This window comes from Colossoma macropomum, unplaced genomic scaffold (assembly GCF_904425465.1).
Source record: "Colossoma macropomum unplaced genomic scaffold, Colossoma_macropomum, whole genome shotgun sequence".
NCBI lineage: Eukaryota > Metazoa > Chordata > Actinopteri > Characiformes > Serrasalmidae > Colossoma > Colossoma macropomum.
In genome coordinates, this window is record NW_023494801.1 from 21,134,738 (window position 1) to 21,162,493 (window position 27,756).

The 27,756-nt window shown below is 45.3% G+C and overlaps 1 protein-coding gene across 2 annotated transcripts in view; it reads right to left on the minus strand.

Annotated features, from left to right (window-relative positions):
• LOC118821776 (BAH and coiled-coil domain-containing protein 1) overlaps positions 1-27,756 on the minus strand; it is a 97,930-nt gene that overhangs the window by 31,885 nt on the left and 38,289 nt on the right. The window contains exons 1-8 of one of the 2 annotated variants that reach the window (XM_036590505.1): positions 19,568-20,096; positions 11,443-11,625; positions 5,357-5,482; positions 2,939-5,149; positions 2,522-2,636; positions 2,181-2,380; positions 1,776-1,934; positions 258-502 (exon numbers count right to left, since the gene is read on the minus strand). In XM_036590505.1, the coding sequence (XP_036446398.1) occupies positions 258-502; positions 1,776-1,934; positions 2,181-2,380; positions 2,522-2,636; positions 2,939-5,149; positions 5,357-5,482; positions 11,443-11,625; positions 19,568-19,580 (3,252 nt within the window). In that variant the 5' untranslated portion in view covers positions 19,581-20,096. Of the gene's footprint in view, positions 1-257; positions 503-1,775; positions 1,935-2,180; positions 2,381-2,521; positions 2,637-2,938; positions 5,150-5,356; positions 5,483-11,442; positions 11,626-19,567; positions 20,097-27,756 lie in introns of those variants that run through there. The other variant, XM_036590504.1, reaches the window with a different exon arrangement.

The following is a 27,756-nucleotide window of genomic DNA, read 5'->3' on the forward strand; positions in this document are numbered from 1 at the left end:
CTTTTTGCATCCGGCTTAAAGGGTTAAAGGAGTAGGCCTACTTCACTAAAAATGCAAATATTGCTAATAATGGAAGGAACATTAGCAGGGGCCAATAAGCAAATGAGATGTTACTTGGTGTGCACTAGTTTTCACTCACTAGTAGGCATACTTGTTTTCTGAAATCTCTATGATGGGGAGGTTATCATGTCATATGTGTGAGTTTCTGTAAACAGTGTTAATGTCTACAGAAATATGGGTGACAAAGACTGCATTACCTGGTTGTGATTATTTCTGTGCTGCTGCTCTATGCCGTGTGCTACTCTGTGTTGCTGTGGTGGCTGAGGTGGCTGCTGATGGCTGGGATGTTGCTGATGCTGCAGCTGCTGATGCTGTTGGAGTGCATACAGCTCCTGTTGCCGTAGAAACTGGGAGCGAGAATACACAGCAGGATGCTGCATGTGGGAGTGTGGCCCTCGGGCCCTGTACACTGGGGGCCATAGACCAGGCTGCTCCATCACATCTAATAAAATAGAGATAGAAACAAAGTTAGAGAGTGAGAGACAGTTAGTGTAATAATAATATTAGGTTGAGATCAGAGATCATTAATGTATAGTTCTCACGCATAGATCCTTCATCACTGCCAAAATCACTAATACGTGTTTCATACCCGCTCATACACACGTACGCAAATGCAGTACTCTCCTCTCTCTTATACAAACACAGCCTACTCTAAGGGCATGGGAGCAGGACTATTCACCCAAACAGAAGCACTCCCACGTTATCACTCTCTCTCGCACACATAATGTGCCAAGAGCTTTCTGGAATGTTTGAGCATTAAGTTAGTGCATGAATATGATGAGGATAAATTGCCATTAGTACACAAGGATGGAAAAGTTGCCTTTTCCTGCCTGGGATTTGGCCGTCTTTTGGCCTCTGTGAGCAATCAACTCAGGCCTGCCCCTAAAAACCCCCGTCTCTAAAAGCCACAGTGGACCTATGTTGAAGCATGTAGTCCAGAAGAGCTCCTGGTTCCCATGTTAGTGAGCTGTTGCTTCTGCTGTGGGACTCCGCCAGGGAACACGCTGTGGGTCAGAGACAGCTGAGCACACTGACTATGACACATACCCAGCCCACGCCTCTCTGAGTCCCAATGTGTTTTTCAACTCTCCTGCATCTCACACAGCTCTTATGAACTCACACATCCATGCTGACCCTCACTACTCCATATCCCCCCATCCCAAACACACCATGGACCTTTGTTCTGAAACGTTAACCCAGCTTGGCTAATGTTTCCCGGGGGAAGAGTTTTGTGGATGCGCTTCCTGACTCAGCTTGGATTCCTGTGGAGAGCGGAAGGAAGCAAGCTCTGTCGAGGACAGAGAGCTAATTAAATTTCACAGCCTGTTTGCGGAGAAGAGGCCTGTGTAGACCTCAGAGTCCAGAGAAGCTCTTCCTCTAGTGTGATACGGCAACAGACACAGCCTCTGTGTGAGGAGCTGGGGAGCCGGAGGGGGGCATCCTGACCCATCCAGACGACCCTCCCTACGGAGCTGGAGCAGGTGGTCCACAGGAAATAGCTGGATTTAGGGGGAGTTTGTGCACAAGTTTTGTCCATTAGCTAACCCCAAACACCACAAGCAACCTCTCTCCTGTAAACAGTGTCCTCTACAGTCATTCTCGAGACATCTTGAACCCTAAACGGAAAACTGTAACACAATCCACTTAGTCACTCTTGGATGCTGAGAGGTTAACATGAATGGAAAACAAGAGAACAGTAAAGTATTTCACGATACCTAAGTGATGAGTGGGTGGGTGGGAGGCTGGCTCACTGGGCAACACCACCAACTGGGCAGAGGGGTCCTGGGGTAAGGGCAGTACGGGCTGGAGTGGAGCAGCCATGGCTGCAGAGAAACCCGGGGGAAGATTCTGGTGAAGAGCAGTGTGGCTGATACCTGAGCAATGAGTATAGTGGGGAAAAACATTTAAGATACAGCAAGGTAAATTAATCATTATTAACATATTTTTTATCCAAATTTTCTTAATGTAATCATATGATATATACATACAGCACTACCATACAGTCATAATATCCAGAAAGACATACATAGCCATACAAAGAACGAGCATTAATCAAAGTTTGCCACTGTTACTCCATGCTTTCAATTTACTTTGTGTCCAATACTTTTAAAATTACATACCATAGGAATGGCCTGTCATCCAGAGGGAAGGGCTTCCTGTGCGTGGCATCCAATGGTGATGTGTGGAATGGGTGTGTGCAGTGGGGTCCCCTAATTGGCCCGACTGCAGAGAATTGCCACCTGGCACCATGATATGAGAGGTGAGGTCGCCATGGCAACTGTTGGAGGGATGGATCCGTGCAAATTCTACCCTTTCCTTACTAGAGGACAGATGGGAAGAAGGTGAAAGGTTGCAGGGTGAGCAAGTGAAAGTGTGTGTGTGTGTGTGTGTGTGTGTGTGTGTGTGAGAGAGAGAGAGAGAGAGAGAGAGAGAGACAGAGAAAGAGAAGTGGGTTATTTACCTGATAAATGTGTCTCGCTCCCTGTCCAGGCATGGATGACCAATGTGCTCTCCACTCATTCTCTTCCTCTCCTCCTCTCCGGGTGAATCGGAAGGATACATGGACCGTGGAGCACCTGAGAAAACGTCTAAAATCAACCATTTTTTCCAGCTTCTCTTTTCTAACTCTCTAATTTTTATACACAAACCATCCTGCACAGAAATTACTGCATGGCAGCCTCATGCACATTCTCTCTCTCCCTGCACAAGCATTTATATGAGTAGCTGGGAAAACTGTTTCCACTTTGGGTCCTGGCAAGCCCCTTTGTTTATTTTTCATCAGTGAGGTCTTCCAGGGGTCACGTGCAAACAAGCAGGGCTGCCTTCCTTCTCTTCTGTTTGTTTAAGCAGTGCCTAAAGAGTTAAAGGTCATGCTTACCTTTCATAGCAGAGTGGGCCCGCCCCTGGCGGCTGCTCGGGTGGTTGTCTGGTGGACGGCACGTCGGTTCTCTCTGTCGCGCCACAGCAACCGCAATACCAACAGGAGGCTGCCGGACTTCACCTTCAACATGAGGTGCCTCTCCCATGTCTCTGCTCCGCCCCCCACAGTCAGGCCGCTCACTGTCATTGCTTGGGCCTTTCCTGGAAGGTAGGGCTGGTTTGTTTGTTTGCAAGGTGCAGTTGGAGCCATTGGTTCCTGTTTTGAGGTTTCCCAGTCCTCCGAATGGACTTTTCTGGGACAGGAGGAGAGGCTGCTGCTGGTTGCTGTATTTGAGAAGGTTCTTCATGGCGCTGCCCTCTCCTTGTGAGTCCAAAGCCTCCTGCTGTGTCTGTGCAGGAGCAGGGAGGGCTGGGAGAGGAGGTGGGGGACCCATTCCTGCCAACTGATGCTGCTGAGGCTGCTGCCTGCCATTGGCAACTCCACTGACAGACTCCATGTAAGCCTTGCGCTGATCTTCCTCCGGGTGGATACGGTGGGGGTGCATGGCCCAAGGTGGTACACCTGGTTGCTGATGTGAATGGTGCTGCCCACTGTTGCTGTAGCCATATGGAGACATTTCCATCTTACGCTTCATCTCTTGAGTACCACTAGTCTGGTTCAGTTCTGCTGAGGAAGCATCCGAACCTGCCCTGCCATGCTGCTGGTGGCGGATGCGGGCCACCTTCTGGCCATCTCGCTGCATTGAGCAGCTTCCACCTCCACCACCAGGCCCTTGCTGGGCCATGGTCTTTCCAGCAAGGGGTGAGGAGTTGGGGGGAGGTCCAGTGTGCGAACAGTCTCTATAGGGTTGAGGGTTAACATTACTGGGGTGGCTTAATTGATGGCTAGTTTTGGGCTCCTGGGCCAGAGCAGGCCTGTAGACATCAGGGTCCATGCTGTTGATGCAGTCCGCACTACGGGAACGCACAGCCTGATGCTGCTGGGCATGGCCCTGCTGCTGCTGTAGGTGATGATGATTGTTGTGCATCCAGTCAGGGGCTTTCTCTGCTTTTCTATAGGGATGCTGCTTCTGGGGTGGTGGTTGCTGCTGCTGCTGCTGTTGCTGCTCCTGCTGTTTCCTGTGCCAGCTTCCAGGATGCCCCCCACCCCCACCTGCCTTCTCCATGGACTTGTCCTTGGAACCATTTCCCCCACCTCCCACCCCCTGACACTCAGGGTTTCCGAGCTGGAAGGGGCCTCCAACTTTCTCTCCCAGGTGGCCCACTGATGGCACAAATGTGGGTCCAGTCACTTTAGGTTCTCGTGATCCACTACTGCCAATGCCTTTTTCATGTAGGGAGGAATTGGCTATGGGGGCAGGAGGGGGGCAGAAGAAGTCTGGGTGATGGTGTGAGTGGTGGCTGTGGTGCGGGTGATGTGTGTGATGTGGATGATGTGGATGGCTTGGGTGGAGTTGTAAACAGTGGAAGCTCGTTGGATGCCCCCCACCAGTTGCTGAACCCATGGGCAAAGGAGGAGGCACAGAGTAGGACAAAGACTGGTGCAGTGTCTGGCCCCTTTCCAGACAATCTGAATGAGGCTGTTCACTGATTCTCATCTCCCCACTAGCTGCTTCTTTAGTGCAGCGCCCAGTATTGGTGTTGCCCATATGCCTGGCTTGCGCATTTGCTGTACCCCCCGCACCCCTGCCCATTCCCTCTGCTCCACAGTTGACCATGGATCCCTTGGACCCAGCCCCAGCCCCAACCCCTGTTCCAGCCCCAGAATCTCCATTCTGAATCTTCCCGTTGAGCAGGCAGGCACTGAGAGGCTTATTCATACTCTGCGTGTGGTCCTTGTACTCCATTAGCACGGAAGCCTTGTGTCTCTCCAAGGCCCGGCCATTTACATCTTCCATGGTGATAGGGTGCTGAGAGTGGTGCTGAGGCTGGTGGGGGTGATGGTGCTGGGGCTGTGGATGGTGATTGTGGGGATGGCGGTCTTTTGACTCCTGTTTGCTACTGGGCCTATCTTTGTCCTTTGTGCCTGAGACCGCTCCTCTGTCTATACTGGCTTCCTTAAGGCCTTTGTGCAAGTTCATCCCACTTCCTGTGTCCCTACTGCAGGAGCCCTGGGGGTGCCCTGGCCCTGTCCTTGACATGGGTGGGATGCCGTGATTTGCTGAGATGAGCGGGGGTTGGGATGGAAGGCTTCGTAGATAGAAGTTCTCTGCAAGAAAAATCAAACAAGACTGTCAATAATTCAGGGCTCCACAGAGCAAGAACAGCTTCCCATGTGTGCTGCAGTTTTAGAACTATACCACATTTTTGTTGAAGGTTAAAACAAAAGAAATGAGGACAGATAGAAAACATGCCAGAGAACTATCAACTCAGGAAGTAATCTGAACCTGACTTTTTTGTTCCTTGGTCTACCCACCTTTTTGGGTGTCATAGAAACGGTGCTGCCCATAGAGGACGCCACTGTTGGCATGGTGATCCAAATGGCTTATGGGAAGGAATGTGTGGGCTAGACTCCCTGAGAAGCGAGGGTACCCTGGGGCTGCTGAGAGAAAAGAAAGAAGAGCTTGGAGTAAGCAGAAAGAAGACGTGAGAGAGATAGGGTGAGTGGTGGACAAAGCAAGCGAGAAAAGACAAATGAATATTACAGAAAAAGAGAGAGAAAAATAAGAGAGAGAGAGGGAGAGAGAGAGACTGAAGGGAGCTCTGATAAAGAGAGACAGCAGTCACTGAGCCATATTTCCTTTAGCTGTTAGGATTCTGGTCATGATTTAATCCTTCAGGTCCAATGCAGCTGGTGCTCTACATACACCAATAACCACGGGCTTTGGATGTCATATTTGCCATTCCTATTTGGGTTTGTAATGCAAACAACAAGACAAGCTCAGTCTTGGGGATTTGGGTAATGGATGAATTTTGTCTCCCAAACATATGGTTCTCACTGAGCTAATCTCACTGCCTCCCGGTGCTGAGGTAAGAGATAACGCTGCAAAACAATAAGCAAAAAGCCATGGCAGCAGAACCTAGTGTGCTTTAAGCCAAAGGCCAGAGTTCAACTTTATTTCAGCTTGCTGGACTTTCCAACATCTGCCACTACCACAATAAGCCCATGTGGATGGCATTTACAACAAAACCAAACAGCTCACATGCAAGTCTTTGAAGCCTAGTTAAAAATATAGAAAAAATATATGTCTTTTTTCTATAAATGCCTTTACAAATGTCACTGGTGATGATTTCTGTGGGAGTAGCACTCTTTCCAATATGTGCCAACTCTGCTCCTCCAAGAACAAAAAAACATTTTAAGCACACAGCATGTAATCTGAAATAGAATCAATAACAGTAGAAATGGAAAAAGAAGAAAAGAAAAAACTGTCGCCTTTTAATTTGCTAAATGTGCAATAAAACCAGTCAATTAACCTAGTGAATCCCCTCCTCCACTATTCTCACTGTCACCCATTAGGTCCAAAAACCTCAGCGAAGACTCCATATTCATTGTTAATGCGAGTGAAGTGGAGCAAGAGGATGGAAAAAAGAGCAAAATTAAAGTAAATTTCAATATATCTGTATTCCCTAACATAGTGCTTTGGTGTGTGAAAATATTATGTGCATTTATAATACATTTATTTTATAAATGTAAATGTCAATAAGGTATTAAATAAGGCATGCATACACAAAATAAAAGTGACTCCAATCCAATGTCAATAGGCCATCAATGCATAGAACCTCTCTTTGCTCCCAGACAATTAGACAAATGCCAAAGCATTTTGAAACAGGTCAATTAAATTCTGCATCTGGCAGCCTCTGAACCTTTCATTATTGATTGTAGATTTACTTATCTCAGTCCATTCATTTCTCCTAGTGAGTCAAATTGCCAGTGCAAGTGTACTAAGGCCTCAGAAAATATCATCGTAAAAGTCCGTGCCCTTATCACTACAAAGCCTCCACATGTTTCAGTGCTAAACAACCCTGAGCCTTGTAAGACAAGGTGCTCCAGTGTGTCTTCTGTCTGACAGCGTCTCCCTACTGTGGGATCGATGAACATCACATGTCGATTTTTTTGTCGATTTTGCAATTGGACATTGAGGCACAGGCAATTTCTTGTGTACACAAGCAGTTCTCTCTATCTAAGGAGATTGCTGCAGGTCCAGGTGGATAGTGTCCTCACACCTGTCTCACAATTACCTTTGAGTTTCAATCCCTGGGGCCAAAGCCAAAGCAGAGAGAGGTGCAGGGAAAAGAAGAAAATAAAAACAAGACGGTGCAAATGAAATGAAAGTCAGAAATATTTGCGCTGGCATTTCTGTGGCATGACCACAGAAAGTGCAAACGCAGTTCACTTGGGCCAGGGATGCTTTGCAGCCGTGTGGCTGCCCAGTGTTGAATGTCACACTTCAGAGGAGGAGACAGACAGACAGACACACAGACTGAGAGAGAGAGAGAGTGGGAGAGAGAAAATATCTGATTGGAGTCTTTAATGACCGAGTCTTGGAGAGGCCTCACAATTGTCAGATCTTAATTAATGAAGCTAGGGCTGCAGAATAAACATCCTTCCAATAACACGGAAGGCTTGGCTTTCTTTTAGGGAGCAGTGGAAGGTGATAATTACATAAAGTCCTTTTTTTCTCCCTCACCGCCTGTCAGCATTAATAAGCACTCTCATTTGTGCCAATTCATTTAGGATTCAGAAGAGGGAGAGAAAAAAAGTGGGTCTTTGTTTAAACAAGACATTTTCTCTCCGCTTTCCTTGCGAGAGGAGAAAAACCAGCGTTGCAGCATGCTGTAGAGAGCCTTGCAGAGTCACTCTGGTGTGCGTGCGTGTGTGTTTTTTCTCTCTATGTGTGACGCCTGGCATCGTAATCCCTTTTCACAGTGCGGTCTGGCTGTGGCCGATAGCGGCAGGCTGCTCGACGCTGGGCTGGGACTTCTCTGGATGGGGATTGTGGACACCGCTGGGGTGGCGCGGAGGCTCGTTCAGCTGTTAATCCGACCCCGACAAGAGACGGAAGGTGCTGCAGCTGCAGCCTGGTTGCACCCGCGGAATGCTTACGCTGGCGCACTCAGAGACAGATGAGCAGGATTCTTGGTGACTGACAGCGGCCAATTCAGCACATCCAGCGCTCTGCTCAGCCTGAACGGGACAATGCAGCACCTGGGGAGGGGATTTATGGGATCCTGAGGCTTTTGCCCCAGCAGCAATCAGCGGAAAAGGAGAATCCAGCAGACAAAGTAGGTCTCGCTGCAGCCGGAGGTGTGGAAGAATTGGACTTTAAGACAGATCAAGATGCAGAAACTGAGCATGCAGTTTCATTGGGGGCTATTAACATCATGTCTGGGTGTGCTAATAAGGCCTTTAATACAATGGTGGATGACGCAATGATTAGTGCCAGCCAAAACTTTAAAGTGGAGCAGTTTAGGGATCCCATATGCAACTACAGTGTGCATATGCCTGCTAATTTTTAAACAAAATCACCTTGTCTCAGTGGACAAGCTACGCCTCTTCCAAGTGTGCAACTATAAATGGTTCAGGGTAAATAGAATTTGAGAAGAGAGAGAAAACCAGAGGGAGTGACAGTAGAAAAAAAAGGAGGAGGGGCAGGTAGAGTTGCCTGTCAAGAGCACTAATTGAGAAAAAGTGACAGCAATGTCGACAAGGCAAAGAGAGAGGAGAGGAAAGGAAAGGAAAGGAAAGGAGAGGAGAGACGCGGAAGGGAGGAGGGGCAGTTGCAGCGCTGAATGTCGCTCCTCAGAACTGCTAATTGAAAGGAAGGGAGAAAGCTTGGCACGTGCAGAGAGAGAGAGAGAGAAAGAGAGAGAGAGAGAGAGAGAGAGAGAGAAAGAGAGAGAGAGAGAGAAAGAAAGAGAAAGAGAGAGAAGGGGGAAGGGGGAGGACAGACCACATTCTTCAGAGAGAGGGTAAAGGCACCAAAGATATGCTTGGATAGAGGGAGATGACAATGGTGTGTGAGCCATGGAAGATGGTAGAGGATGAGAGAGAGAGAAAGAGGGAAACAAAGCTAAAGGAAACAGAGGGAGAGAAAAAGAAAGGGGTTCAGGCCTTGAGTTTGGCACAGTTAAAGCCATAATTTGGACACCGGCCAGCTGGCTTCCAGCCCTGTAGGCTTTCCCTGTGTTTTCAAGATTTTTGATGCCCCCTCCTTTTTCAAACGGAAATCAAATATAGTTGGTGTTTATGAGCTCCATTGGTCAGGCCTCATGTTGTTGATTTCATAAGCCTATTTATAACATTATATCCTTGTGTAATGTAAGGTTAATATAGCTGTAATCCACCAACTTGGAAAAGAAAAAGACTAGCTTGGAAAAGAAAAGTGAAATGGAAAAGACCCGGGCAGTCCACTAGTTCAATTTTAAAGCTATTTCCACTGTTGGTTTCTGGTTTTCGACAGGCCATTTAACTCTATCCACGTCTTAGAAGTCTGTCCCCACCAATTCTTCACTGATAGGACTCTTTGTCAACACACCACATGTCGCAATCAGGAACATGGACCAAGGATGCACCCAAGAGGATTCATAACTGGCAGGTAAATGTGTAAATCTGGATGCTGAGCTACACCACACTAATTACAGTGGAAGATGCTAATGAAGTTGCTCTTAGGTTTACAACAATCATTTGACCAAAGGCAGAAGGGATCTCAATACCATTATGACGAGTAGATTCAAAGAGATAGCTTCAAGAGAAAGGCCTTCAAGGGATCTTTTCATGGACAATTCTACACACAGACTAACATTGCTGGCAGGAGACTGCATGCACCCGTGGAGCAGAGGAGAGGCTGGGTAATTGTGCCCCTCATTTTGATGACTTGCTTTCAATGCATACTGGAGAAAAGACAATATGCAATTATCTTAAAGAGAGAGAGAAAAAAGAACACCGCTGATGAAGAGCCAGGATTCAATCACGGTCCCTCAGCGTTCTACACAATTAAATTGCAATAGAGATAATAGCCCATCATAATAATCCTGCTCATAATCATCCTTATTACTTTTAGTAATGTCACTATTATCATCGTCTTTCTTATTAATGTCCCGTTTCTTCAAAAGAGATGACTGACACGGATATCAAGTATTTTTTCCCCCCAAGTTCTTCCAGCAGGTTGAGGGTATCCACAGGCCTAATTTAGTTTGACTTTTGTCTACGTCCTACCACACTGCCTTCTGTTTTTAGCAAATTAGCAAGATTTCTTCCAAAGGCCTTGGACCAAGTTAAAGAGAATTCATCAACACTAGCAGTGGGTTAGCTGGCGCAGTGACCATTTGCAATCCATAAGCAACAACCACAATCCGCTCCAAGCATATTCCCTCCCCCCCTAGGGTGCACTCCCAAGGAAGCAGTGGGTTGCTTGCATTCTCATGGACACAAGCTACTGAATGCAGATCTCCTACTTGATGAGTTAGTCATATTATACATAGATTTATATCCTAATGTTCATGAAAAACCACAAGTTGCAAAGGACAAAAATACTGATACCAAATGTAACCCAGTGGAAGCTTGGAAACCAATAATAAAGTGTTGTTGACCTACAAAAAATAAAGGTTGGGCCAGGGCGGCACAGTAACTCTGGGGCATGAGGACAGTGCTGGGCTCTGTAATTACCAGGGCTGAGTTTCCGGATTACATAAACGACACTGGGATGAGCTCCTAATGGTTTACGAGTGCTTGGCACGTTTAAACGTGGCCAGGGACCGACCCCCTCTCCCCAAATCTCTGAACAAGCTCAGAGTGGCACTCAGGCATGCCTGGGCAGCTCTCTCTCTCTGTGTCTCTCTGAATTCCTCTTTCTGTCTCTGTCTTTCACTGTTTTCCCAGTCTGTCATCTGTCTCAGTGGCAAGCTGTAGTGTGATGGTGGATGGAATTGCAGGGAATGGGAATTGAAGGGAGGGAAGGGTGGTCATTGGTTTGGCAGGCCGATGGATAGGTGGAGCTTGGGTTCCGGAACGAGAGGCAGGGTGGGGTGGGAAAAGCCACACTGGCTTTCACATGAGAGCTGCGACCACTGTGGACTGTGAAGCCTTTTTATTGCCTCAAGTGTGTAAAAGTGTTTGTGTGTGTGAATTGTGTCTGTATGTGTGTGTACTTTGGGCAGTGCAGAGCTGACATTCTTGCTGACGTGTATGAAAGACCACAAGATTCTTTGGCTGAACTTTTGCCCTCTTGTCACAATCTGGAAAACCGCTAGGGTGGGGCCTCTAAGAGAGCAGGAACCAGAAAGATCTAGTGTGACTGTAAAATCAATGAGAAACCCAGCAGACATACAAACCCTCCAGGCATACAAACACACCTAGGCCAGTGGTTCTCAACCATGGTCACGGAGTACCCATGCCTTGCATATTTTAGTCCCACTTGCTCCAACACACTTGTTTCAAAAAATCAGCTAATAAACAAACCTTTCCTACAGGGCACAGAGGTACTCTAGAACTAAAGTTGAGAACTCCTGACCCAGATGCAACCCACATACACAGTGCTGGATAGGTGTAGGTAGGTGGCTTACCTTCATGCGAATGTGGGAACCAGATTTGGGAGGCGCTGGAGTGTGGCCCCCCACGGTAGGGAGGAGAAGAAGGAGAGGATGGTGGTCTCGAGGGGTGAGGTGGGTGTGAGGGAGGAGAGCCCAGACTGCTGGCCAGAAAAGTCCCCATGAAGGAAGCCGAAGAGTTGCCCATCAGTCCGCTGCCTGTGTCCACACACAGAATGAAGGAGAAAGGAAGAGTAAGAGGGAAGAGAAAGAGAAAACAAGAATTAGGGCTGTGGGTAACTGCGACAGTGGCAGACAATGGTAGACTGGGCACAGAGATCCTGCTGGTTCGCCATTTGTGATAACTATTGCTGGCAGACTGTCCTACCACTTTTGCAACAAGATCTGAGAAAGGCTATAAGTATATCCCATGCAAGTATGTATGTATGCGCTACACAGAATTGATTTCACATGTTAAAACTGAAAATTTATAATACAATGTAACCGCAAGCTGCATTCTGAGTGTTGCAGCAAAGGATGCTGAAAACGTTCCATTATTATTTAGCAATTCAGTCCCTAAACATCACACTTTCTGTGTAGCCTTTTCATTTTAGGCCTATGCAACAAGTAAAGCAGCATCCTCCTAACTGTTAACATGTTGCAGCAGGTTTATAATCACTAGTAACATAAGAACACATTGTGCATGCACAGCTTGTATAATCTCCACAGAAAAGCAATGACAATTGAATGGGAAGCTCTGAAGTGGCCATCTATGAGTCTAGACACACCATGCCCAAAGCCAAGCATCAGCTAGAGAGGTATAAAGCCCCTAGAATAAGGCTGTAGAGCAGTGGAACTGTGTTCCTTGGAGTGATGAAGCCCTATCCAATAACATAACATAACACGTTCCAACAAAAGAGTGGATGCTTTTACTGCAACAAAGGGTGGACAAAATCGCTATTAATATCTTTGTTTTCGGAAGGAAATGTCTACAAACTTTCTGACATATAGTGTACATTGGTTACGTCTGCAGGGCAAGGCAACATCGCTGTGGAGAATGTGTCTAGCCTAAATTTCTCACAACATGGACTAGACGTGTATGTCCTCCTAAGAGAATGCCTGATTAGCTCCCACCTATGCCAATACTGTCTAAGGTCTAAAGTCCTTCCACCCACCTCCCCCATAGACACACCTAAAGCTGCCCAAGGACATTATAGCCCAAGTCTGGCTGCCTCAGACCAACACTGGACAGACATCTCATCTCACAGCTGAATGCACACTCTCTCTGTCTCTCTGCCGCTCCCCTACTCCCTTGTGTTCCTTTCCCAATCTCCTTTCCCTCTCCCTCTCCCCTCCATTATCTTCTTTTTTCAATCTCTCATTCTCATGCCCTCAATCTCTCCCTGAACCCTGCTCCATTTCTCTATTTCTTATCTTTTCCTCCACCATACTCTCTGTCCTTCTGGAATTTTCTCCTTCCTTGCTCTTGCTCTCACATTTTCTCATCTCCACACATCAGACCTAAGATGTAATGAACGAAAACAGACTTGGGGCTCCAGCCTCGGTCAGTGATTGACACTCGGTCCTCAAATGCTGTAGCTTTACACATTCAGCCCGATGGCTGCAGTCAGACAAACAAAATCAGACAGCCCTCCGTTGCAGGCAGGTAAACACTTCATCTTAATTATAGAGAACGACACAAAGATGTATAGACTACATTACCCTATACCCCGAGAGCTCTCACTCCACTCTCAAAGGGTTCCTGTTTGCCTTGGCCCTGTAATAAATGTAGCTGTGCCGCAATCTGCTCTGCACCCGCTCCGCTGTGTGTTTAACTAGACAAAGATGAGTAATTGACCATTCAGAACAACGCCTCTGTAACTGCCCGCTGATTGTCCATTATCTGTTATGGGGAGTATGAGCGGGAGAAAACATACTGATTAAGCACGGCTTAAACCGTGTTCCCATTATCCTGCCAGCTCTCCTGACAAAGAGACCCAAGTGCCTGTACATCCATTCCCCAAAGTCAGAACCACAGAGTAGAGCATGAATATGTATGAATGTGTGTGTTTATGTGAGAACGTGTGCAAACAGCTGACATGTATGGATCACCGTTGCCGAGACTGAGGTTTACAATGCCCTAAGCTCAGTGCGTTAGCACATATGCTTTGTGTGTGTGGGGGGGGGCTTTAATGAAAATACTGTAATTTAAAAAACAACAGTGATGATGATTTCTTTGTCACAAGATGGAAATTTTTATGTAAAAAAAAGGCAGCCATGACCAAATGAAATTAAGTAACAGAAGCACTAGTTCTTTCTATGAAAACATCGACCCCTCCTCCTTAATAAACCAATGCAAAAAATTAGCAGAATCCCTTATTTCCTTTCTCACCAGACTACTGTTGCAGCCGAGTTGAAAGAGAAACAATAAAAGCCTCTCTGGACTCACTAGACATGTTTAGTTTCTCCTCAGTAAGTATACATGCAAGGCTGTGAGCTCACAACACACACGCATCCTGTCTGGTTACGTGCAGTTCTCTAAATGTTTCCTTTGTTGCCAAGGGATTTGGTTGGCAGCAGTTTTCTCAAATATATCACTGGTTTCGCTACGACACATCAGAAATCAGCATGTTCACATACAATGAAGAAGGTAACCTATAGTATGACATATTTGGTTCAAAGGGAAATTGATTTTTTTCTAAATTTCTGCATTCAAAAGTCAATCTGATTGGTTTGATGTGAAATGGTGCACTGTAGAAAAACTTACCTGTGATTGCAATAAGGCCGCAGTACCTACAACGCAAATATATACATTTTATTTGTAACCCAAAATGACCAGTGAACCTACATGTGTCTTCTTTGGATACAACTTTGCTTGCCTGTCTTGCATGTACCTCTTTCCCATGCGTTTAAAAATGCATTTTAGGCCAAAATTGTTTTGTAAAAATATTGTACAGTAATATCTGGGACAACATATCCATAACCATTTTGTGTAACAGTTTTTTGTGAGGTGGCTTTACGTTTTTTGGCAGTCTGGTTCCAATCACCCCCACTGTGACTCAGTAAGTTTCTCTAGCATGGAGCGTTTCATGTCAGACCACTTTGAATGACTTTGTTTACATCCTTTACATTTAATTATGTAGTAATTTTGAAAAATTGGTAGAATTCCTCTTCAACTGCTTCACACTCTTCACAAAGGCTTCACTTCTCAAAAGAATCAAAAGGTAGCCCCCTCTTTATAAAAGGTACTAACTATTTTTATGAGGCTAGAGCATTGCTAACAAAGACCAATGAAATGCCTTAGCCCAGTTGAGGGCAATCACATTAACTCACAGAGACTAAAGCCAGCCACAGATAGCCTAATGTACACACTCCAAAGTGCAGTTCTGTCCCCTGGCAATGGCATAGGGAGGGGCACGGGCAGGTCGTTGTGTGCCAACAAGCAGAAGCAGAGGGGCATGCTTTAATTGTGATGGTTGGGGGAAAGGACAAGCAAAGCCCCCCCAACCCAACGAACCGCCCCCCTCCCTTTGCACTCCCTGTATAGCTGTGGGCAGCACCTTGGGCCAAATAGAGTTCCAGACAGCACACAGAGGGGAGTGGGCCTGGTCACGCCACCCCCCACCTCTCACCCATCTACATTAATCAAAGAATCTGCTGCATTAATAACACACCAGAGAAAAAAAAGAGAGAAAGAAAGAGAGAAGCCATGGGGGTTCATGTAAATGGTATTTTCTTTTCTAAATATTATATATAGTGTTTTCAAATTGTGTAAATGATATAGTTGCTGATATATTAACACCTTGTAACTCCATGTTTACATTTTTTTCCCCACCTGATAACTCACTCTCCCCTATCACACGATGCTATCGAGCCAGGAAGGTGAAAGCTAGAAGATGCTACCTCTCAGAAACATGAAGCCAGCCTCCGCATCTTTTCAAACTGATGCTAACGCAACATCTCTGGACAGCTGAACGCACTTAGTGGAGAAGACTAACTGTCAATTCTGTTACGTCAGCCAACAGATGCCCACATTAGCTAGCAACATGCTGAGTGATGGGGGGAGGTGGAGGGCCAGCCTACCCACTTAGAAGAGTAAGGACAATTATGTATGTTGGACTCCCAGCTAGAGTTGGCTGTGACATCGGCAAGAACTGGGCTCGCGATCTCTGGACGACAGGGCCAGCACTTAGGTGATGGTGCGACTCCAGTTTTTTTTTCACCATTTCACCAACACCAGCTGCTCTTTACATTGTGTGAACATTACTTGATGAATGGGTCAAAAAAATGGTCCAGAATCACAAAGATTTAAATCTTATTATATTAACTTGGGCCCACATCTGTCATTTTTCTTGTATGACTATATTTGTTTAATTTCAAAAAGCAAGGGAAATTCAGGCCTTTTAAGAATGTTACCATTTAAGAAAGTTGCCATTTTTGACATTTGAAGGTTTGATTTGTTGTTAGGGCAGCGGTAATATGGAGTTTTCCAATCCTTTCAGCTCTCTACATCTCTTTTCTCTTTGTCTCTCACACAGACACACTCCACAGTCTCACCGCTAAGAAGGTCCGACAGCAAAATGTTAAAGCCTAACTGTTTAATGCAGCCACATTGCTACATCCTGCCTCCACATTACTTTCCCTCTTCCTACCTTTGCTAGCTCTCCAACCATAATGATCCAGTCACACATATACACACACAAACACACACGTGCATGCAGACCCAGACCAAAAGCAAAGCAAAGTAGTTGGCTAGGGGTTTCTGCCAAGGAAAGCAAGACAGCCGAGTGGAGCGGAGGTCCAGGGTGCGAGAAACATGGATGGGGCCCACGCCGCTGTTTGTTTAGCACCTTATTAAAAGGATGACACGGGCTTCGCCGAGCTTGGCACGGCTAAGCCAACGCTCGTAACGGCCTGTTTCCCCCACGACCCTCCCCCCCCCTTCCTACATTTATTTACGGCTCTGGTAGAGGGCCCTAAGCTGTGCCAGTAGAACGCTTCTGTGGACGCTTACGAAAATCGGGTCATGTGCATCCTAATCGGCGCCGAACCCTGACAGCGATGGAGATTAATCCTATTACAGTATTAAAGGTGGGGGAGTCGAGGGGTGGGGTGGTTGGGGGAGTGTAATCATCCTCACTTACCTCTGCACAAACACACACACACACACACACACACACACACACGCAAATGTGTACATTCATTTGTAATCAATCGGCAAGTGCTTTCAAAAGGGTTCTAGTTCTTACAACCATAGTGAAAAGGCTCTTTCACAGCCACAATCATGTTCAACTTTCAAAGACACACGTTTGCATCCCTCTGAGACACACACTCATGCTCTGCAAGCATCTGCACCCACCCACACATTCAATGACCAGTATGATAATCAGTCCAGCATGTATTTTTGGGCAGTTGAGAGTAGCCCTAACTATAACCGAACAACAAAAGACAGCAGGAGCAGTAATATTCATTCAGTTACTTGATCCAGAGAGGCCTATGACTGTGCAGATGTCATGAGGATTGGAGGGGTAGGAATGACTAACCCTCAGGGCATAAAGCCTCTCAGTCAGGACTTACTTGCTTACTTTCTAGGTAGTAGCAGAGAACTTGTAGAGAGGAGAATTACCGCCCTGTAATGTCTTCCGGGTTTCTTAAACACTAGAGGGCGCTCCCAAGCGAGTCCAAAATTAATGGGTTAAGATGGAGCATTTGAGCAAAATCATAATTTATAAAAGGCTTAAACCCTTTTTTGATATAAAAGAATACATTCACTTCCTGAACAGTGAACAGCATAAAATATTTTAATATTGCTGTTATATTTTTTAAGAGCCTTTAAACTCGAGGTACAGGAGTTTAAAACAGCGTCTCACGTACGTCAGTAACATCCGTGAGTGCGAACAGCCAATGAGCTGCTCCACTCGCCAAACAATCAGTATCAACTGCTGTAGAAAAAAGGAAACATACAGGTAAGTTTTCTTTGCTTTTTTAGTTAAACGGATCCTTCTACTTCATAAAAATAAAGGGAAAGTTCTGGGTAAGCAATTAGAAACTATTTGACCTTTTCATTTTTAGCTGATGAGCTCCATTTACTCCCATTCATTGAGGCCTCGCTCGCGGGCGCCCTCTGCCATTTTGCAGTCATGTTTTTGATATAACGGTGGAAATAAGAAGTGGCCAGGCTTCTCATAAACCGGCTCTGGTAGTAGTAAGGGTGTTAAACGTCTACAAATTCAGCAGCACAAACAACACAGAGGTGTACAGTTGAAAAGATGTTTACTGTTCAAAACCAGTTAAACAAGTACAACATTGAGAAAATAGAAATATATTTTCACTGGTCTTGGCTAACATCAAATATCATAGCTTGCCTCGCAAGATACAACGGCATTACCTCAGACTTCTCAAGCACATCCTTGATGTTGCACCTCCGGTTAAACACTCATATCAAGGAAGGTTTTCTAGTAGCAAAGTGAAATAGATTTTACAGAGAGTTAAACAGCGTATTGTCACTTGACTAGCAAGTACCCAACATTAGATTCTTTCCCTCAATGATAATGACAGCAATGCAAAGAATCTTATAGATATCAGCGCCATTAATGTCACAAGGTTGATGCATAGTTTAGTATTTTTCCTTTTCTAACACACCTGGGTCAGTGCTATCCATTCTTTCGAGTAATGATATGGAGGTTTGTGAATTGTATGAGCATTTTTTTGCCTGCTCTTGGTTCTGAAATGATGCCAAATAAAGCATCAGAAAAGTGATGCAAATGTAAATGCTAGTCAGTGAATACCTACGTCCTTGTGTCATGCCACCTGAACACCTCAGTTTGCTGCACTGAGCAGGAGTTAGCTAACCATGCTGAGGGAACTACACTCTGCACAGTTTGTAAGCACTCCAAAGGAATGAGTTGGCCCTACAGTGGAAAGGTGGCAAGGGCACTCCAGGACACGGTTTGAGAAGCACTGGACTTTTTTTATATTGGTAGAGGTTACACTGGTCTGAGGCCAGTTTTGTGGGCTCCCCAATCATGGTTAAGCTTTGACTTGCGTGGGGAGAGTTAGTCTAACATCAGCATAAACAAGCCAGTCAAGAAGAGACTAACAATAAGACATGGCATTTGCAACCTGGATTGTCTCCAGGGCCTGTTACTATAACCATACTTTAATGCCAAGCACCTGTTCACTGAGATGTCTAATCACAGCATACTTCACATCCATACTAATAGACAAGACACCAGATAACAGTTGCTATGTGTCTTTATGAAAAAAAAAAAACAACTGCTCAAGGTTTTACAGACACACAAGTGGAGCAGCAGGGAGAGACAAGCTATAAAGGGTGATGGTGCTGGAATCATTACCACGCCTTACCCTTAGTATAAATCCATGGAAATAAAAAGGTGATTCATGCAAGACCAGACCCACAAATACAGCAGGGAAAGCCATCATCTGTCAGTCACTGCAGAAACTACACTCTCAAAAATAAAGGTTCCCGGCTTGGACATGTAGTTCCAGGAAAAACCTTTAATTGGTATAGAACCATTACATTACGCAGAGGTTCTTTAAACTTCAAAAAGGATCACACTCACACATCTCATTTACAATAATAGTTCTCTAGAGAAGTATCCATCAAAAGATTCTTTAGGGAACCAAATGTGGTCCGTCTATGTAATCACTCAAAAGAATCCTTTTTGGCACCTAGTTTAGAAGAGCTAACCCCCAAATTAAACAGTGTGACTATGGCATGGCTGGGCTACATGGAATGAACCAGTGAGAATGGCATGAAGGAACGGTAAGCCATCGGCAGATGTGACAGCTGGAAGATGTGACTGGCTCACACACACGCATACAGACACACTTACATTTCTCGGTGACACATACTCACACACACATACACAGACGAAAAGCATTCACTGTAAGAATTTCAAATGGTGAGTACAGAGGAAAATGTGTACATTTTGGCCCTTGTCAGCTCTCAGCTCGCTAACATGTGGCGCGGGCTTGGGAAGCTCTCAGCATGCCGGTGTGATCCAAGAGAAACAATTGTCTTGGTTCCACAAGCTTGGCGCTGGAAGCTGGCCGCCGCACTACAGGAGGAAAGAAATTGACTCTATAGGTGGTGAAACTCTGCAAGAGCAAAACAACTGCGAGGCTGACTCAGACTCACCCAGCAAAAACATCCCGCCAGCGTTGTGCGAATCGCAAAACTCTCCTCTCCTCTCTCTCACTCTTTTCTCCCTCCCCACACAAAACAGATGTTAAATGGAGGGTCGGAAAACGAAGCGGTAAATCACGGCACCTCACGCTCCCACGTCCCAGAGAGCGAGAACCAGATGAACGAAGCTGGCCCCAGGACAAGCGGCTCGTGCTCTAACGGCAGCTAAGTATAGCTTCGCGGGTCTCTGAAGACGAAACGGAGCAACCGGCTGGCGCTTCTCGCCCAGTGACTCGGAGCGTACTTCCTCGCTGTAAAAAAGCAGAAGGAATTTCAAATGGCTACTAAAGTGGGGGGATTTCCTTATAACAGTCAAAGTCATCTTGAACGCATTAGACCAACTGGTAGCCAAACATTCTTGCTGGTTTGGAGCCGGCTTGGGACGGCCGGCTCTGTTTTCAGGACGTCCTGGGAGGAGGGCAGCTAAAGAGGAGGTGGACCCCCTCTGGGGCTGAGGCTGTGAGCGTTAGCGTGTGTGTGTGTGTGAGTGTGTGTGTTTAGAGGGGGCGGGTAAGCTTTCTGATCAGAACCAGAGTAAGCAAAGTTGGAGCTGTTCCAACACATGAGTGGGAAGAGGGCAAAGAGGGGGGTGAAGCACACGCCTCCAACACTCCACTCTGCATGCTTGTGGAGTGAGTTTGGTGGATGTGGTCAGTCCGGGGGTGGCGGCGAGAACGAGGGAGGGAGAAAGGGTGTGTTAGCAACTGTAGGCCGGACTATGGGAGAGAGAGACAGAGAGAGAGAGAGAGTGTAAAAGAGTGAAAAAGGCATCAGAGGAGATAAGGACTGAGGAAGTGGTGTGTGTGTGTGTGTGTATGTATGTGTGAGAGAGAGATGTGGCCATTTGCTTCAGGGTTGACAGCCAGTGTTTGTGCGGTGGCTTGGTGGTTAGCCACTCAAACTCAAATCAAAGAGGGAGTGGTATAGAGGATTTTTGGACTTTGTAGTCTAATGTAAATAAAAAAAGAGCAGAAGGTCAACCGAGCCTCGCAAACCATTTTCAAACAATCTGTTTACATTACTTGTTTACATGAGTTGACATAACAGCGATAAGAGAGCCCAAACCTCAACAAATCAATGAAATCAAACAGCCAGTCCTGACCAAAGGCCTCATAAAGTGGATCAAATAAAAGCCTTATTGTAGGAAGGTAACCCTTTCAAGAAATCCTGTAGCATTTTTTAAACTAATCTCTATTTTTCACATGTGTATCAATTACCATAAACAATAATTTCCCTGTAGTTAAAAAGGAATAGAAAGCCCAATAACTCTAAACACATTTATCATAGAAGCTGAAGCAACTGCCGACTTGCTTTTATCATAAATGTGTTTTAAGTGTGTTTCAAATCATGAGTCAAAATGTTTTCAGTTTTTACAAGGATGCGCTTTGTAGTTATTGTCTGTGATAACTGACGGTACAACACAGATTAGATTAGGTTATAAAATATAGTAGATACAGATTACGTTATAAAATGCTGGAGTACTATTGTAAACTCTAAGAACCCATCAGCGGATCCATATTTGCTTTTCTATTTCTCAAAACTTTATACTGTAGCTTACATTTAAGTTCCACAGTATTTAGCGAATAATTCATAGTAGTTACCGGATATTAAGACACAAGATGAATAAACAAATAATAATTGTAGAGTTTAATGGGTTAACAGTGCAAATGGCTGTCAAATGGCTACAGTCAGATAGACAGCTTGCTCTTAAAAACTTGATCATGACAGGCTTCTGATATCCGTGGAACCGGCCAAGGCAGGCTCATATGGTCTGTGTGTGAATGCATGTGTGAGAATGTGCAAGAGCAAGCGTCTGTGTGTGAAACGCGAGGGAGGGAGGGACACATCTGCAGCCCTGACAAGCAGGACATGAGGGAGCACATGCAGCTCTCTTCTACCTACTGCGCCAGCCTCGGCCCCCGGGAGCACCGGGCTTCAGCTTTACCACAATTAATCATTTATAGGGGCCTGTCTGCACACACAACTTTCTCATTGTCAGGAGCTCCAGTGTTTGTCGCTCCTGTGCCAGCAGCCAAACGGCAAACGGACAGCCGTCTGGCGGCGGAGTCCCATGGAAGAAGCGGTTTTATGTGTGCGGTAAATATTGATGGGGGGCTGAGGCGGGATGGGACGGACCTGGGCCGAGGAAGACATTTGCAGAAGTTGAGAGCAGCAGGAAGTGCAGCGTCTAAAGGACAATGAGAGTTTTCACTACAAGACCCTGAAGGGCCTTAAAATACAGAGCAACAGACAGAATGTGCTGTATTCACAATAATCACCAAATCACCATTTGCAATAATAGAAAATCAGCTGCACTATATAGTGCATTATGATAGGGAACAGGATCTGATTCAAGGATTTAACTGAATCCAGTTGTTTTAATGCAGATTTGCCCATCACTCGTCAATAGCTGTCACATTCCATTGCATATGACACAGTGCGCTATATTCTCTGTCTACTACACAGTCAAAAAAAGGGTACTGTCTTGCTAAATTTTAGTCCCTTAAAGTGCAAGCGATGTAAATGTGCCTTCGATGCCACAACAAGATCCTTAAGGCCCAATTATGTTCCTTACTAAAGGTGCTGAAGATGTACCCTTGAGGATACCACTACGGTGACAGCCAGTTCACCCTGAAAGGTTCAGTTTTTTCCTGAGAGTGTACTTCCAACGCATGGTTAGATAGTCCAATGAAATGTTCCAAAGGAAGTGTCATACAATAGATGGCAAGATGTGTGAAGTTATAATATGATGGTGGCATAACAATTAGGGACAGTGGACGGTATGATGAGTATAATAAGTTACATTGAGATATTAAAAAAGTATGCTAGTATTTCAAATTTATCACGGTTCACATCGCTCTTCCACATATGAACGGACAAATTCTACCCATTTATATTTTAGAGGGGCTCACTGGTTAATGGTGTGGGAGCTCACTGATAGCTAGAAAGAGGAGAATATCAGAGCCAGGAAAAACCTCCAAAAAACTGAGCTTGATAGCAGAGCAGTGATGGCTAAGCTACAAATTTTTGTCTTTTACTCCAACACAAGTCACTTGCCTTTGCTCTCTTAGAAATCCTTTAAACACCCAGGTGTCAGTTTAGCATCAGTTAGCTGAAAATAAGCCTGTGCTGTGGTCTGTGGCATGTTTGGCCTGCTAAATAAGCTATCATTAGCCAAAATACTGATGTTCTAAACACCACAGAACAGGTTTAATTTCGTTTTCCTGACACTTCAACACCAGTCACACTACTTTTGTTCTCTCAGACATTCATTTTTATCATTAACACTTGTTTCAGGAGAGCACCAGAGCACCAGGTGATTTGGTTAGCCAGAATCAAATATGTTCTGTGGTAAGCAGCACTGTTATCATGTTAGCTAAGCCAATACTAATCAGCTCTTTTCTCTTGAAGCATTTGTTAGATGGTTTGACATTTGTTGAATGCTGGCTTAAAAATTGTGCACTGTGTTGACTTATTTGGTGATCATGTAAGCAAACTAAACTTTTCGATTATTTTAAATCTTGAAATAAAACAGGACAAGACGGCACAAAAGTGACCTAAATGTTTTAAATCACACTGCTTATGCTAAATAATACCATGGTACTATTTAGAGACGGCTTGAAGGTATGAGACCCAGCCCACTCAAATCTAATACCAATCAAAGGGACCTAGGACCTAGTCTCATAAACTAAACAAGAATAAGCAATAAAAAGAGATAGAAAAGGAAAAGAGAAAAAAGAAAGAGAGTATGGTAAGAAAAAAAGAAAGAGAAAGAGACAAACAGAGACAGCGAGTGCTGAGTCATGGCCTGTTGTCACGGGGAAAGAAGTTCTCCACACACGTCTGGTGGAAAGAACGACAGAAAAGGTTTGGACACAGGAGGTGTAATGCTAGTCCTGTTACACACACACACGCCCCCACACACACATGCCACAGTGAGTCAGGACTGCACAGAACACTTGGCAACAGCAGCCAAGCTCTGGGAGCGCGTACGGAACCGAAAGTCATCACAGCATGCTCTCATGCGCCCACCATTACTACATACCTCACATCACAGGAAGACCATAACACTCCAGACTACTGCCGTTTGGCTTGGACCCCCTCTCCCCCTGCACTGTTTTCTCTTCAAACACCTCGTGTTGTTCTTCCATCCCACTCTCACTTTATTAAATTCAGCTTTTCACTCCTTCACGCTCTGCTGTTTTTTTCACCTTCCAGTGCCTGCCGTACAAACCCACATGAAAGACTTTTGCTGAGTGGAGATAGCAAAAAGATCAGTGATGGGGAGATAAGAGGAAGCGTTTGATTTGTCTGTCTGTTTTGTCTGACTGCACCTTACTCGTATGGACGAGTCTCCCAGATTCAAAGCTTACGTTTCGATGCTGTGAAACTGGGCTTATCATGGTATACCTCCCCTGTTCTTGTACACACAGACTAACAAAAAGTATATCTCACATATGCAAACAATTTACATAAACACTATGTTTGCCAAATCCATGGCAAGAAGTCAAAGTATTAAAGCTAAAACCAAAACACTTTTGTAAAATCTACTTTTCAGCATAGTTTAATAACACCTAGTTTAAAGTACACTATATGTCCAAAAGTATGTGGATCAAGCACATAGTCATTCAATCTGCCCAGACAAACACTGGCAGCAGAAAGGGTCGTACTGAAGTGCTCACTGACCTTAAATATAGCACTGTCGTAAGATGCCATCTTTGCCACAAGTTAGTTCTTAAAGATTCTGCTCTGCTAGATCTGCCCAGGTCAACTGTAAGTGCTATTATTGTGAAAAGGAAGCCTTTAAGAGCAACAACAGCAGTGGTAGACCACACAAAGCTGTGTGTAAAAATGGCCTATCCTCTGTTGCATCTCTTACTATAGAGTTGCAAACTGCCCCTGGAGGCAACATCAGCACAAAAACTGTGCATCATGAAATGGGCTTCCAGGCTGAGCAGCTGCATACAAGCTTAAGATCACTACGCACAATGGCAAGCATACCTGGAGTGGTGTAAAGCAGGCCGTCAGTGAACTTCCTCTGGAGTGATGTACAACACTTCACTAACTGACAGTCTGATGGATGAATCTGGGTTTGGTGGATGCCAGGATAATGCTACACTACCTACCTGAACGCATAGTTCCAACAGTAAAGTTTGGTGGAGGAGGGATAATAGTCTGGGGCTGTTTTTCAGGGTTTGAGCTAGCATTGTGCTGAGTAATGTTAATGGTACAGCATACAAAGACATTTTAGACAATTATCTTCACCCAATTTGTGGCAACAGTATGGGCAAGGCCTTTTCCAGCATGACTGCTCCCCAAAGCGAGGTCCATAAAAATATGGTTTGATGAGTTTGGTGTCGAGGAACTCCAGTGACCTGCACAGAGTCTTGACCTCAACTCCTATTGAACACATTTTGGCATGAATTGGAATGTCAACTGTGAGCCAGGCCTTCTCATCCAACCTAAGTGCCTTACCTCATAAATGCTGTATGCTAAGCATAGCGTTTTCTGCATTGTTCACTCAGTAAATGTGACAACTACACAGAAGGTACAGAGACAAACACACACCCATATATATACACAAATACACAACTATTCGACGCAGTCCGTCTCCCTTTTAAGGCACTGCAATGGATTTGCTGCTTGCAGCAGCGCACTTGCAAGTTTTTTCTGCGGTACTCCGCCGTGCCTTCCTGCCATAACAGAGGCACCATCATACACTTGACTTAAGATCTCAAATGGGCCCAGTTCTACTCTCTTAAGCTCAGAGAAGATCACAGTGAATGTGTGGGCATGGCCTGCGTTGGCAGTGGCAGTGCTGAACAGCCATTCTCTCACCTCGTAGCTGTTGGCAACAAAATTGATTGCTATGGAAATAGTCTCCATAGTAAATTTATCATCTAGTAGAGTCTCCTGCCCCATCAACTTGTATTGCTCAAATTCCTCTATTAAGATTTAATTAATGACTAAGGTTGCTAATCTCTGAGTTTTTCACTGGCAAAGTTTCTACATTTTTATTGACACCCTGTACTAAAAAAGGCACAAGTTGGTCTGTTTTGTGGTCTCAGAACATTTAAGCATGGATCTGGGAAACTCTTTGCATGCATCGACTGAATAAAAGCAGTTACAATACAGGATGAACACACTGGACATCCCTAAATCTATACTCTTAAAAAAGGTGCCACAAATGGTCCTTTCAACCACTTTTGAATCCCTAAAGAACCATGTTTAAAAAGAGATCACTGAGTGTAAGGAACCTTTTGAACGTTTAAAGAACCTTCACATAATTAAAAGGTTCTACTAATTTAAGGGTTCTTCCTATAACCATTACATTATGCAGAGGTTTTTTATACTTTAAAAAGGTTCTTCAACCTCACACATCCTATTTACAAAAATAGTGCCCTAAAGAGCCATCCATTGAAGGTTTCTCAAGGAACTAAAGGTGGTTTCTTTTATGGCATCGCACAAAGAATACTTTATGGTTGCACAGAAAACATGTGCACTGGCTTTGCACCAGACCCCTGATCTACAAGCTTGACCGTGGAATTCTGGTTTCCTCAAAGCAGAACAGTATACCTTGGATTTCTTGTGTGAATAAAGCTTGTTAAAAGCAAAGACTGCGTTCATAATAATACATATCCCAAGAGCTTTCTTACCCTGGAGACCTTTACAAAGCCACAGATTTGTAGCTAGTACCATGACCACTAGCTGGTCAGAACTACAGCTTATTGGTAACTTAGTTACTTGCAACTCAGCTATATCCAACACTGATAAACACACACCCGCATACACACACACAAAGAGCCTCCCACAGCTGCGTCAGCCCTGTCTCCCTACAATCCAATCTGCTCCCTTTCTCATGCTGTTCCCACTGGCACGGCGAGGGGAAAATCCGATTTAGCCGCCCACGGGGCCCGTGCAGCGGCGCTGATATGGAAAATGATTTCAGAGAGCTGTTCAGGCCCATAAACGGTGTTTCAGTCCCCTCTGATAATGACACACTTTTTTTCCCACCATCCTACAGTCCACCAGAGGAAAAGGGGGTGGAGGGGCAGAGCGAAGGCCTCTCCCAGATGGACATGGAGATCCCCCTTTAACATGCTAGCTTAATATGAAACCTCCTACATACTTGGCGTAGATAGAAGCTGCCCTTTTGCTGCTGATCTGAGAGCAATTTTGAGGTCACTCTCATAATGATTGAGTTCAAGATTTGGATGGGGGGATCGGGACACAGATCAGCCAAGCCTCTACTCTTGGAGAACGTTTTGAATTCTACAGTGATGTTCATACCAACAAAAAGAGGAAAAAGAAAGGCTGTTCCTCATAGCTGGACTGTACTTTTGCTGTCTAATAGGAGTATGACTACAGCGATCTTGTGATGAAAGCCATGATAGCTGCCACTGACAAAACAAATGAAACCATCCCCCAGAGTCCCAGGGTGCTGATGGACGAAGTACAGGATTCTGCAGACTGTTCCTTCTCAAGCCCAGTCCAACCTGTACTCATCAACGGTGCGCATGGTTCTGCTTTAGTGTGGGTGGAGTGGGCCATTCTTTGCTGTTCCCAGAACGGCAAAAACACTTTTGCTCGGCTCCTTCCTTAAGAGCTGCCATCTGTTTGAACTGAGCCTTGCTTGAGTCATAGCGCGCTGTACAAAAAGCAAAATGTGGCTCCCACAGCTCTCTGATACCTCCCCAACAGGATTTCACATGGCTCCCTCGTTCCACTGGTGAATAACGGGGGGGTGTGGGGGATTTTACAGCTCTGGTTTGTTTCACAACTGTTGTTGCCCAATCCGCTGGCTTCCCGGTGCAGACAGGGGTGAACGGCAGCGTGGGATATGCTACGTGTCAAAGCCAAAACAGGCATAAGGCAGGAAGTCTTGGTGCAGAGTTTTTTTGGGTCAGGGAATGCAACTGAGATGCTAAGGCACAAAGGCAGCTCAGTTGTTAAGAATTAGGATGTGTGTTTTTAACAGCATTCTCATCAGCTTCTGAACTTAATTGGGAAATTAGAGAGCGGTGTGATCTGCAGATTTTGCTAGCCCCAGGCTGACCGCAAGAGCCTGGAGTGGGCGAAGAGTGCTCTGTGGGTGAGGGTGTGCAAGAGTGGGTGGGTGTAACACAAGCCTTTGACTACGT